Source organism: Podarcis erhardii, assembly GCF_964252035.2.
Source record: "Podarcis erhardii genome assembly, chromosome: 10".
NCBI lineage: Eukaryota > Metazoa > Chordata > Lepidosauria > Squamata > Lacertidae > Podarcis > Podarcis erhardii.
The window spans coordinates 32624866-32638025 of NC_138500.1; the positions used below are offsets into that span (position 1 = coordinate 32624866).

The 13160-nt window shown below is 41.4% G+C and overlaps 1 protein-coding gene and 1 long non-coding RNA gene across 2 annotated transcripts in view; both read left to right on the plus strand.

Moving 5' to 3' along the window:
• The window catches only part of LOC309350657, a 144809-nt gene that overhangs the window by 101925 nt on the left and 29724 nt on the right, over positions 1-13160 (plus strand). The window lies entirely within an intron of this gene.
• On the plus strand, positions 4998-11022 carry SMIM45 (small integral membrane protein 45; the record flags this gene model as incomplete). The annotated part of the gene is made up of 1 exon (XM_081878407.1): positions 4998-11022. One exon carries the CDS (start codon positions 4998-5000, stop codon positions 5202-5204), a length of 207 nt encoding a protein of 68 aa, XP_081734533.1. The 3' UTR covers positions 5205-11022.

Here is a 13160-nt window from a genome sequence, read left to right on the forward strand (position 1 = left end):
GATCTTTGCCTATCAAATACAGATAGGTAGCCGTGTTGGTCTGCCATAGTCAAAACAAAACAAATTCCTTCCAGTAGGAAACTTCTTCTGGAAACTTCTGTTTCAGTGTATCTGAAAATTCCTTTCAGTGTATCTGAAAATTCCTTCTGGAAACTTCTGTTTCAGTGTATCTGAAGAAGTGTGCATGCACAAAGCTCATACCAAGAACTGACTTAGTTGGTCTTTAAGGTGCTACTGGAAGGAATTTGTTTTGTTTTGCCTATCAAAGTTAATGCAACATTTACGAACATCTGAGGATTCACGGGATATTTATTTATTAAAATTACTCATCATATGACTGGCTATTATATTCCACTCTGGTATGAGGTGTCAATGGCACCTGTTTCTTCCCTTTGCTTGAATCTCTCTCAGTAGCTGCACTTTAAGGATGTCTTTTAAGGATTGTGAGGCTCACCATATGAAACCAAGGCCTATCCTTGCTAGTTTGGTTGAGTTGGCATGGGTTGGGTTAACTTCTAGTTGAGGCTGACATATTTTTGACCAGAAACTGGTAGGGAAAAGAGCTCCTACATTTTTCTTTTTGACCTGTTAAGAGTTGTTTGATGTGGTAGACCTTTGAATCCTACTAGATAGTTTCAGCAGCTATGGGAAAGCTGTGTGTTGGTTCTGTTTTTTCCTTTTTGTGCCTAGCCGTAGAGTAAATTTAGGGGATATCTGCTCCACACCATGGGAACCGATCCGTGTTCCACCAGAACTGTTTAACATTTGTGAAACCACCGGGATTAGATTGTCCAAAGACTACAAATGTGGCACCATTGTCATTAAGCTGAAGTTTCCCAGATCTATGTTGTTTAAGCATGCAAGATGGTATCCTGACTTTGTCACTTCTCAATGATAGGGAGCCTGCCATTTGTCATTTATGCATTTGTGACCTCTGTCATTTCATTTCTGTGTGCCCTTTTTGAAGACTCCTTCCTTGGACTATATTACTCATTTTTGCTGTAGTAATAAGGGGTAGGGAAAACAAGTTCTAGTCATGTGGCATCTCTTCCTTTCTCACCTCTGTTCGTTCAAAATGCATCAGCAAAAGTAACCCAGAAGTTGCTTGCTGCCATCTGCTTTATGGAGTACACAGTTTTATATAACTTTATATATTTTTTAAATATCTGCCAGTGTTTTGCCTAATGGATTTGGCCTCTGTACAATAATGGCAATATGTTGCCAGAGTATGTGAAACAGGACACTTTTGTGCCTGGTTTAAATAAAAAAATCTGCTACCGTGATCAGCTCTAAATGAAATTAGGGCATTACTTCTAAAGTATAAATGAGAGATAGAAGTGCCCTCCCAAATGAGAATATGCTTGTAACCAGAGGCATAGGAAGGGGGGGCAGGCCACCCCAGGTGTCACCGCTGAGGGGGGTGACATTCGGCGCTTTGCTCACTTGCCACTCTCAAGCCTACCCCAAGGCGTCGATCGGAGGGTGGGCGATTTGACACAAAAAAATTCACACCGGGTACCATCTGACCTTGCTACGCCTCTGCTTGTAACTTCCTAGTTCTTATACTAAGGATCATTGCTCATGCTGCACCCCAAATTGCTGGGTGCTCTTTTTGCATACTGCATATTCATGTAATGATGAGCTGAAAGTTATCCTGTGAAGCTATCCAGAAAGATATGCCCCTAAAAATCACTGAAATGTCTTCACATGCATTGACAGATACACCCTTGAGACCCCAGGGAAAGAGCTGTACTTTGAAGAGCGACTCCTAATAACTGTACCAGCTTATATTAACAAAATCCTGATGTTCCAAAATAGAGTGAAAATAGGGACAGTGGATTGCAGATACCTGAAAATAGGGGCTATCTCTGGCAAAAAGGGACAGTTGGAATGTATGTGTAGCTCTGAAATGCTCCCACTGAGTTCTGTGGGACTAAATAAATGGACTGCAAGTATCTGAAATGTAGTTGAGAAGGTGCAAGATTTCCTCCTTTCTGGGATCGGGTTCTAATTGCCTCTCCAGTCATGACCCTGAGCTCAAGCTTTTACTTCCTACCTTAATGGGAGCAGTGTTGCAGTACATCATCCCTGATGCAGAGAAGCTCAGCCTTCCACACCAAGGTTCTCACAAGGAGAAGGACAGTAAAGCAGAATGCTTTTGATGCTTCTCCACATATCAGACATCATATTTGAGAAGGGGAGACACTGTAGAGCAGTGCCTCCCCACCCCTCTGCTGCAACTTCTGCTTGGGAGGGCAGAGAAGGATCCTTGGAGCATCTTTTGTTTTAGAGGTCAGGACCAGATTTGGAAGTATAGATCTGGTCTCATTCTTGACTCTCTCTGATGCTGTCGTGGTGGCTAGGGAGTGGCTGAATGGGGTTGAATAGGTAGGAGAGAGCAGTGGTGGAAAGTACTGAAATGCTCCTTCCTTCATCCATCAAATTTGAAGCATTGTAGGTTAGTTATTGTTTTATCTAGCAGCATCATATTGGTTCACGGAGTAACCAAAAAGGAGGGGAAGAGGATTCACACAGTTTGCATTTGGACAGTAAAAGAAACAAAAAAGGGAGGAATGGAAAGATGCAAGGACAACACAGAATCGGAGGAGAGGACAAGGAATGATTGTGAGGAAATGCAGTTATATATATTTTAAACATTTTGTTTCAGCTAGGGAGGAAGACAAGAGTGGTTAAGATAATAAAGAACCAAATTATGTGAGATAAAATGGGAAGGAGGAATCAGTGGATTCACAAAATATGTCATTGCTATAGTCAATATTAGAAGCAAAGAATGACTGAATAATGAATTAAGGCCACTTGCAGACAGAGGATTTTTGAGTGCCATACAGGACTGTGTGTCTTCTCATGCAGATCACTGCAAGGCCAGATGACAGGCTGGGATCTAACAGGGTCAGCAGTGGCTGCAGGGTTGAAAATAATGACTGCACCCTACTTGGTACATCTTCTGTACTTTAAGTTCAGCAGTTTAGTGCTAACTTGGCAGTGGTGGCAGAAGCTGCCAACTGGATGCAGCCTGAGTGAAAAAAGGAAAGAAGCTGAAAAAAGCAGGAAATGGAGCTCATCTATATTGAATGGCTAGCGGGGCTAGGAAGTGGTAAAGTAGTGGAATATAGAGTTGAGGAAAATGTGTTATCAGTTGAGGTATGGCTGGGATAAAAGGGGTAGTGAAGTCAACAGTCTGGGACCAGTTAGTACCATTTGAAGGTGCCTTTGCCATCCAATCAACAACATAAGACTTGTTATCTAGCATCCCTGCTGTGTGCAAAATGATGTGTGGGAACATGTGGCAAGGCTTTGTTGTAGGGGCTAGTTTTAGCTCTCAGTAGGGATCAGCTTCAGGTTACAGTATTGGTAGCTGCTGCATTGATCAAACTAGTCTGAGTTCTGGATGAGGCAGATCAGGATCAGAGGGGCCAGAGTTTCCAGAGGAAGTCAGGGTTAGGTTGTAGGTTGAGTGGCAAAGGCACCAGAACTATGCACTGCTACTCATGGCAACACATAGATGAGAGTTAAGGAGCAAGGAGAAAGCAGGAGTTGGCCTGTGGGATCAGCTGACAACTCAGATAGGCCGGTACTTCAACCTTGAGGTAAAGCCCAATCTGCCAGATTTACAGAGGAGACAGAACACAATGGAGCAGAAGGCTAGGTTCTAGATCATGACACTAAATTCCTAAAGATACCAACTTGACTACAGTGGTACCTCGGGTTACATACGCTTCAAGTTACATACTCTTCAGGTTACACACTCCGCTAACCATAAATAGTGCTTCAGGTTAAGAACTTTTCTTCAGGATAAGAACAGAAATCGGGCTCCAGCGGCATGGCGGCAGCGGCAACAGGAGGCCCCATTAGCTAAAGTGGTGCTTCAGGTTAAGAACAGTTTCAGGTTAAGAATGGGCCTCTGGAACGAATTAAGTACTTAACCCGAGGTACCACGGTACTTCATAGCTTGACAAGCGCCAAATATGTTACTTTGTAAACAGACATTTGGACTGGAGTACTGTAATAGAAGTTTCATTAACTGATTGCACCCTTGTTGTTGTCGTCACCTGTTTGTTGTTTTATGCTATACTGTTTGTGTTTTTATTATTAGGTTATCATTGTTTCTATCTGGATGTTAGCTGCCTTGGATAAAATATTTTAATTTTAAAAATCCAAATACTGCCAAAAGATAAAGGAAATGTGTGCATATTGGCTTGCTTTATTATGATTTGTTATTTCTCAATTTTCTCTCTCAGGGGTATAGCAACTTTACAAAGCACTTCTTAACAAGCAATCTGAGAGAGGAAAAAATCAGTTGCTCAAGGTAAGCTATTGTGTGGATTTAGTAGACTTGCATTATTCTTTGGAATCATAGTATACCGGTAATTATACTGCATTAAAAGAGACAATATATTAAGTGAGGCATGGATTAAAGGAGAAAGAAAAAAGTGGGGTATCAAAAGTTGCAATCAGCCTAGTGGGATAGTTGGGGCTAGAGAGCACATTAGGAATTTTGAGACAGTAAGTACAAAGGGTACCAGTCACATAAGAGCTGCTGTGGGGCCATAGCATAATACAAAATGGCTGCCACATCCAAAAGAGAGAGAGAGAAAAGACAGGATCATAAAATTGTGTGGGCATGTTCCTTACCACCCTCCCATCCATGGAAGAAAGGCACCTTATATCAACCTCTGCTGCACTTGCTCACAGAGTGCACCTCTCCAATGTGGACATGTCTAAGGGTTCATGTTCAATGTAAGAAAGGCTGAACCAATGCAAACAGGAACTGAACAAGGAGGGCAAACCTCCTCATGCATTGTGGATTTTTGAGGAAATATTTACTGAGTCCTTCTGTGGGTGTCATAGGAAATACGCTGGCACCCATGGCTGCTGCGCTAGTGTCTATATATATATATATATATGTTTGACAGTGATTTTGATACTCATCAACCAATACCAACTGCATATGTTTACCTTTTCTTTTTCTAGCAATCATGCCTCATTTCTTGGATTGGTTTGTGCCAATGTATCTGATGATCTCTATTCTTATCTTGGTGGGCTTTGGAGCTTGCATATACTACTTTGAGCCAGGACTTCAGGAAGCGCACAAGTGGCGGACACAAAGGCCAATCATGGAACGAGACCTTCGGAAAACACTGATGATACGAGACAACCTTGCATTTGGGGTGCCTGAAGTCTAGTATTCTTCTTGCATAGATGTGTTGGAAGTATCTAGAAGAAAGCCGTCCCCACCTAAAGTTACAAATTACTGTGCACACTCTGGTTTGCTTAGCACTTCTGCAAGTGGTGTGGTCAAACCACTCCTTGCTTGGCTCTCTGATAATGAAGTGTTCCTTTTTGCTATTTAGACAAGGCCTGTAGACTCATATCAACTTAGACCCTCTGGTTTTTGAATTTGTTCATCACTCCATCACTTTATATTTTTTATCCTCCATATATAAAGAGCTCTTTTTACCTTGCTAGGAGTGGTCACACCTGTACGTGAGCTTTAGACCTCTTAAGTATAAGAAAGCAATATTTCTGCAGGACCTGTGTATTTTGGTCGAGTGCCTCCTGGACAAGTGCCCGTCTCACAAACCTCACAACAGACACCATTTCATTACTTTATTTAGAGTCTCTTGGGTGAGGCAAAAACCCCAAATTGATTGCTCAGACTGAATTATATTCTCATTCCATACACTGAGCTCAGATATGCAGTAGGACACATTACTAGCCAAGTTGTATATATTTTGATTTCAGATCGTTTCACTGCACAGAAGCGCCTGTCTGGCTCTGAACTCACCCACTCAGATTTCACTTTTAAAAGTCTGTGCAGATTAATTACTGTTAAATAATTGCTTTTATTTCTCCATGATTGGGGAATTTGTTTCTAGATGTTGGATCGTCTGCACTTCTCTATACTTAGAGGATCCAGAATGCTGTCACGCGAAAAGCTTGTATTTCACAATCCTCTGCTGCTGCAATCTTTTAAAGTGGTCTGATCAGGAGTCCCCTGTTTAGCACTGTACTTTCTAGATTGTCAGCCAGACTGAAAACTGTGAAACACCATCACACAACCTACCTTTCTGCATCCACACTAAAAGCCACGGAGCTAGAGGCAGTCACACTGCAGTTCTAATTTCTATACGTTGCTTCTGTAGCTCCGTTGTGTGGGGTTATGCAGTAGATATGCTCTCTATCCACACAGTGTTTGCACTTTGATCCCCATTCCTTTAGGGATATGTTACCAAAGTACTGTATGAAAACATTAATGCATGTGAAAATGGGCAGGAACCTCTGCTAATCTAATAGTGTGCAGACTGCATACTGATAATATTGGCAGAATATAGGACCTATGACATAATGGGTATTCTCATAGCTGGTTTTACTGTGCCCATATTATCTCTCACCTTCGTTTCAGGGCATCAGTTCTGACTGTAGAGTATGTTTCATTCCCTTGTTGGCAGAGTATGTTGTGCTGTGTTAACACATCTGTTCCACTGTGAAGTACTAGTCTTGTGGACATCAGTTTCACCAGTATACATTTCATGTTAGGGACATGTGCCTTTGCTTCTCTACCATACTCATGTGTGTACATTCCATGTTAAGATAGCACATACTGTTAATGTCTACATCATCCCCCAATTACAGAGACATGTCTATACATTGGATGCCTCATTGGAATGCATTCACTCCCACACCATAGTTTTGTAGAACATAGTTCTTCTCTACATTCCATACTTTCCTCGCCTGGCCTGTCAAGTGCTGCCTTCTCATACACTTGGATACATTCCGTTGCTTCCGTGATCTCATTCAGTGCCATAGTCCCTGACAACTGCACAGTACAGCAGGAACTTGGAATCTTGCTGGAAAGATGCTCGCTCCTTCTTTGGATTTCCTCCCCAGTCTGCTCACAATGAAACCGCACAGCCAGCCAGAGATCGCTCTTACTTGAAAATGTGTGGCATGCTTTGTCAGCAGCTGCTGAATTTGAGCATAGCACATTGCATAAGGTGGTATGTGATTTATTGTGAATGGCTGCCTGAGGACGCTTCTAGTGTGAGTGAGGGTAGTTTCTAGCACAAGGTGGGGGTAAGTGTTTTGGTACGGCTGTGTGGAGCTAGTCTTGAAGCAGGTGTAAAAACCACACTAGGTCTCATTGCCTGCATCAAAAATGTCCACAGAACTTGTGTTGCTTCAAATATACAGAACAGGGTGAGATTCCTGCATTTCAAGGGGTTGGACTAGAGGCTCCTTGGGGTCCCTTCCAACTCTGTGATTCTGTGAAGATGAGACACCATTTCCCAGGTGCCCAAAACAGCAGAGCAGCTTTCTGGTGTGGGGTCATGTGTGTTTAGAGCATGGATCCTGGCTAAGTATATGCCATTTTAAGCATTTTAATGTATTAAATTGGCTGCCCCTCTCCAGGGACCCTTGCACACAGCAATAAGCTGCATCTGGACCAGTCTTTCCATTAGGCAGAGTGAGTTGGTTGCCCGAGAAAGCAACTTTTGGATGCCCTACCAGGGTGGCAAGTTGCTTGTTTATATTGTGTCTGTATGTGCTGAATTTGTAAGGCACCCAAATGTCCTGGTCAGCTGTGAGCAGCATGCTCCAGTGTGCAAAGATCAGATGGCACAGACAGAGCTAACCATCCATTTAGCAAGTGGTGATGCGCATTATCCTGATCCAGCACGTAACATGCGTCTGTGCAAGGGCTACGGATTATTTTTAACCCTGCACAGTCAACCCCTCCTTGGAGTCCTCCGTGGACCAATGCAGAAAGGGACCTGCACATACAAACCTACTTCTGTGTGCACAGATTGCCTTTGCTGGATTGGAGCAATTATATTTTTGTTTGAGGGCATGAGACTAGGAAAAAGGCAGCACCATAACATTCCCAAGTTGTTCTGCTCTAAATGGGCACTTTCCTGTATCCATGACCCATTTGTTACTATATCTACTATAGCCATAGTCTCTGAGTTTCACTTGGAGACCTGTTTTCTGAGCCTTGATTTCATTTGTGAAGACTAGGCTACCAATGCAAATGAATGGACCCCAGGCTGAGCAATGGGGGTAGCAATAAGTATCCTATCTGGGGCCAGGAGTTTTAAAAACTTTGTGGACAGGCTACATTATCCATTGATGGCTAATATATAGTGGGTGGAGGGTTCTGTGGGACTCATCATGACACACTTTTTTGAACTTAGCCACATAATCTTTGTCCTTCCCAAGTTTCTTTTCTCAGGGTTGCATCACATGATAAGGAGAAAACGAGATGCATCTTCAGTGAATCAGCCACATGACGCTGCCTGCTGCAAATATGCTTTTCATATTATGTCAGGTATTTCTCAGTGTAAGATAATCTCTCCGTTAGGAAGTGACTCAGTGACCACACAAGCTTTTTGTAGGTATATTGATTTCAATGGAACTGCAGAATGCAAGTGCAAATAGTCATTGAGTAATACCCTTGATATTGAGAAGTGCTGAAAGGAAACATTTTTTTCTCTTTTCTGTTCAAAATTAAAATTACTGGGCACATGAACTTGGGTATATAATTTATCTCCTTGCCCTCCAGAAGTGGTTGGGAGTGAGACCAGCTACCCAGGTTCATGTGTCCAGTAATTTTAATTTTGAACAGAAAAGATAAAAATTAACTACAGCCACGGAGACTGATCAATCATCTTACGGTGTATCCAGCCCAAACTGATTCACATTGAGTGCTATTGAGTGAGACCTCAGTGGAAGTTTCTCACACTTTTCTATTCCTATCCTTGAGGACAATTGAAGAACTGCATTTGCTACCAGCATGAAATCCACAGTATGTTTTCTGTTTCATGAGCATAAAACATTTCCAGAAAACCAGCTATATAAACAAAAACAAGTCACTGAGTTTTGTGCCAAAATCTGGGAGTTAGGATAAATGGTTAGAATTATCCCACCTAACTTAGACAGAAGGGGCATCAGCCTATATTTGTGCTTGACTTTGATTAAATAGTAACCACATAAATTGTGTTCTTCAGTGACAACCAATAATTATTTTTAAAAGGGGGAAATCAGAATTAGAAGAACCAATGGCCTGTCTACATTCTGTGTGAAGCCCTGGCCTCTTCTCCTGCTTTGTACTGTTTTGTCTGCCAAGTCTTCAATGGTCTTATCTATCCAATTCTGTATCTTACTCCATAGGGCTAACTACCTGCAAATGAACAAGAAGTAAAAATATTTTTGTTTGTAATGTCTGTTTTGATTATGGAGCAATCTCATAAGAGAACTGTGGTGTTTGAGGGATTTGTTGAGAGTTTGTCATTTTTTGTGCTGTTCCTAAACCTACCAGTTTGCCTGTGAAATCTTCAGAATGTACCTAATTGTTATGATAATCTCATGTGTGAATATTCTGTTTCAGTGGTGGATTTTTATGCCCATGTGATCTTTTCTTGGATCACGTGCTTTACATGATCGGGCTTTTGTGAGACAGTATGCATTTTCAATTATTGGAACCAACATTTCAGCAGGGTTTGAATCTGATTAATTGGAATTAAATATCAAATTTCAATCTGCTCAGAAATGTTAAACTGTTATTTCTATTTGTAACTCTTTGAGGTGAGAAAGCTGAACTAAAGAAAGTTGAAAAGTTACTCAGTGCTCTGGAACATTCAGTTTACCTAGTTTTGAAGTTCAAAGTTGTGAAAGTCAAAGACATACTCATTAAGAAGTCTCATTAAAAACAGTAGGAACTAATTTTCTGACCAAACATGCATAGAATTTCTCTGACATTTGGAGCAATTTCAAATGTGTTATGAATCTAATTTAACTGGACATTTGTTTATTTTTATATTTCAGATTTGTTCTGGTTCTTACTATTGTATTAACTTGTAACATTTGGAAATAGAACAGCTTAATGGTTCAGAAATCAAAAGACACATGAGAATTGCGTTTGAAAAACAACATGGAATTTGGAAACTTGAGTCATAAATTGTTGTGCCTTGGATTATCATGGCCATTTTGGACATTGCTCCTAATCGAGAGTGCCCAATTAATGCGCAGAAGGTGGTTTCCTCTCTGTGGAAGTAGGTAAACCTGCAAGTTGCCCATGGAACCTGGACAGCTATGGGGAGCAGCCAGCTGTCATGTCACCTGCCACAACTAGATAGATACTGAGAGAGACTTCTCAGGAGCTCCTCACAATAAAGACTTGTTTTGGGGAATGTATGTGGAGTGCTCAGTCTGAATCTGGGATTCCTTATGCCCAGCAATTGTCCCCCCTGAGAACTAATAGAAGCTAGAAGAGGTATGTAACTCTCCAGACATGATTGCTCTGTAAAGATCAATGAAGCTACATGTCTTCTGCTATACACATTAATTCTCTGCACTGGGGCTGTTAGGTTTTGTTGTCAGCATATGTGGGTAAATTTATTGTGTGAATTGTAAAGCACAAAGCAGACTCTCCAGCAGGTTTAGGAAATTTAAAACTGCAGTAATGCCTTTGAAGTCTATACTGAAGTTAATAAGAAGTCCTACTACACTGACCCTGATACAGAGAACTGCAAGCAAATTAGAAGGCTACAGAGCCAACTACATTGCTTGTAATGCTTATATGGTGACTGGAGTTCCCCACTGGGCAATTTTTTTCAGAGCTCCAGTTCTGCTCCCTGATGAATCAGGAGCAGGGAAAAGGAGGAATGACCAGACTGAAGTTAAGGGAAGATACTTAATACGGGCAGGGGGTGAATAAGCTGTGACCTTGTTTTCCACTACAAATACCTGTTTCTCCTGAACCCCAAAATTTTCTTCCATTGACAGATAGTTCCATCCTGTGAATTTAACTCATTTGCCTCAAAGCTAAGGGAAAACAAAAAGTAACCTCATCCCTGTCTGATGTTGTGCAAAGTATGTTCTCAGCTTGATTTTTGCACTGTTTGGTCATAGATGCTCCTGATGAAATGCAATTTCATGTTAATTGTTATATAGTGCTGTATTATGAAAAAAAGTTTGAAATTCTAATAAACTATGTGGAGTCAATCAAGAGCATGGTGCTTTGTTGACATTGATGCATGTATGTTAATGTTTTTAACAAGCAGTCTACACAACTGCAGTGGGGCTTAGGTTTTTGTTTTGTTTTGTTTTGTTTTGTTTTGTGTTTTGTTTTGTTTTGTTTTGTTTTGTTTGATACACAGAACAAGTGATACAAATTGGCTCAAACCAGTTTGCTACTCGCACAATTGTGTCATCAGCTGCTTACCACAAGGCGCACCTTCTGGAGAAAATAGCAGCCAGGGTGATATTCTTCAAGAAACTGCCACAGGCCCAGTTCTGATCAGGAGTAAATCCCACATTGGATCCTGTGACTGCTTTGTTTTTCTTTCTTTAAAATACAAATGGTTATTGTAACATGGTTTGGCCCTGTGCAGATTTTTCTCTCACAACTGGCCTATTGTTTTGCAAGTGCTTAGTCCACCAGGGTGTGCAGCTTTTTGAAGAAATGGAAGTGCTATATAAAACAAAATGATGACATGACCATATCTGTACACATTCATACATTTTAAGATTCCGTGAAAGGACAATGGGTTGCTTATTTCTGATTGACTGTGAATTCTCATCTTCAGTACCCTGAAAACCCACTTGTGACATGAAAATACACATTTCCAGATATATTTTTAAATGACCGGAAGGAAATGAAATTACTAATATCTTGTCTCAGTTCCCAAATGGTGAATTATAATAATAATAATTTATTAACGGCTATTAGCCCATAAAATATGTACAAACTTAAAAGCACAGAAACATAAAAACCAATACATCTAACAACAGAAGGGGAACACCACGATGCAAGGGTGGGTCATTGAGCAGTGACAAAGAACAGCTTGGGGCCTGGAAAGATCCAAGGGACGGTTCACAGAAAAAGGAGAACTGGAGACGAGATCCGTCCTGCACTATCATCATAACTGTCCGATTAGTTTTTGTTGTTGATGTTGTTTTTTGGTGGTTTTTGTGTGTGAGATAACCGCATTCAGGAATCTCGCCACCTGCAGAGTTACAGAAGGATCTGTATCCTGCAAAAGCAGTGCGGTGAATTCTGGATACTCTGTGTTTGTTCTGCTCAGGGCTGCCCCAAGGCTCATTTTGCTGACTGAGGCAAAGGACAAGATGGCAATCCCTCTAGTAATAATAATAATAATAATAATAATAATAATAATAATTTTATTATTTATACCCCAGCCATGTGGCTGGGCTTCCCCAGCCACTCTGGGCAGCTTCCAACAAAATATTAAAATACCGTAATACATCAAACATTAAAAGCTTCCCTAAACAGGGCTGCCTTCAGATATCTTATAAAAGTCTGGTAGTTGTTGTTCTCTTTGACATCTGGTGGGAGGGCATTCCACAGGGAGGGCGCCACTACCGAGAAGGCCCTTTGTCTGCTTCCCTGTAACTTGGCATGTACGAAAGCTGATCTGGTTGGCAACTGAATGTTCCAGTACTGGTGGTGATGGGTCTTTCACTGCACTTGAAGGCAGTAGGGTAACTTAGGGCAAACCATGCAGCACACACAACTATATTCTTCCAACAACTGACTGCTGCTTTTTGCCACACACATACACCCAAGCAGTTGCTGCCTGAAGCAGCTGCTTCACTTGGATAGCTATGCTATTGCTACTAAAGTAGAATGGAGCACAGATCTTAAGATGTCTTAGTTTCTTAAAAGTGGTTTTTAGGCATTTTAAATGAAAGTGTTAGAAAAACGCTCTTGGGGAGACGGCGACCCCCCCCCCCGGAACTCTAAGCATCTCCTGGTAGGCACGTCTCTGGAATGGCATGTCCCTTCAACTCCAGAGTGCCCTTCTGCGACACTTTTCTTATGAAGAGTGCACACAAGTCATCTAGCATCATACAGCAAGAAGAAAGAAACATCCGTAAATCTAAACTACATTTTATTTGCATTCTATACAGACAATCCATAATCACGTCTGTGTTCTCCAAGCTCTGGCAGAACAACTGTTGCATACTACAAAAGTGAAAGTACAGTACAAAAACACGCTCAGACAGAAGAGATACGACAGTCCTCCGTTCCCACACTCTTCTCAGACATCTCATGTGATTTATACTAATCACACTAGCAGTATCGGTTGCATAAAATCCCAACAGAAAGAGCCACCTAG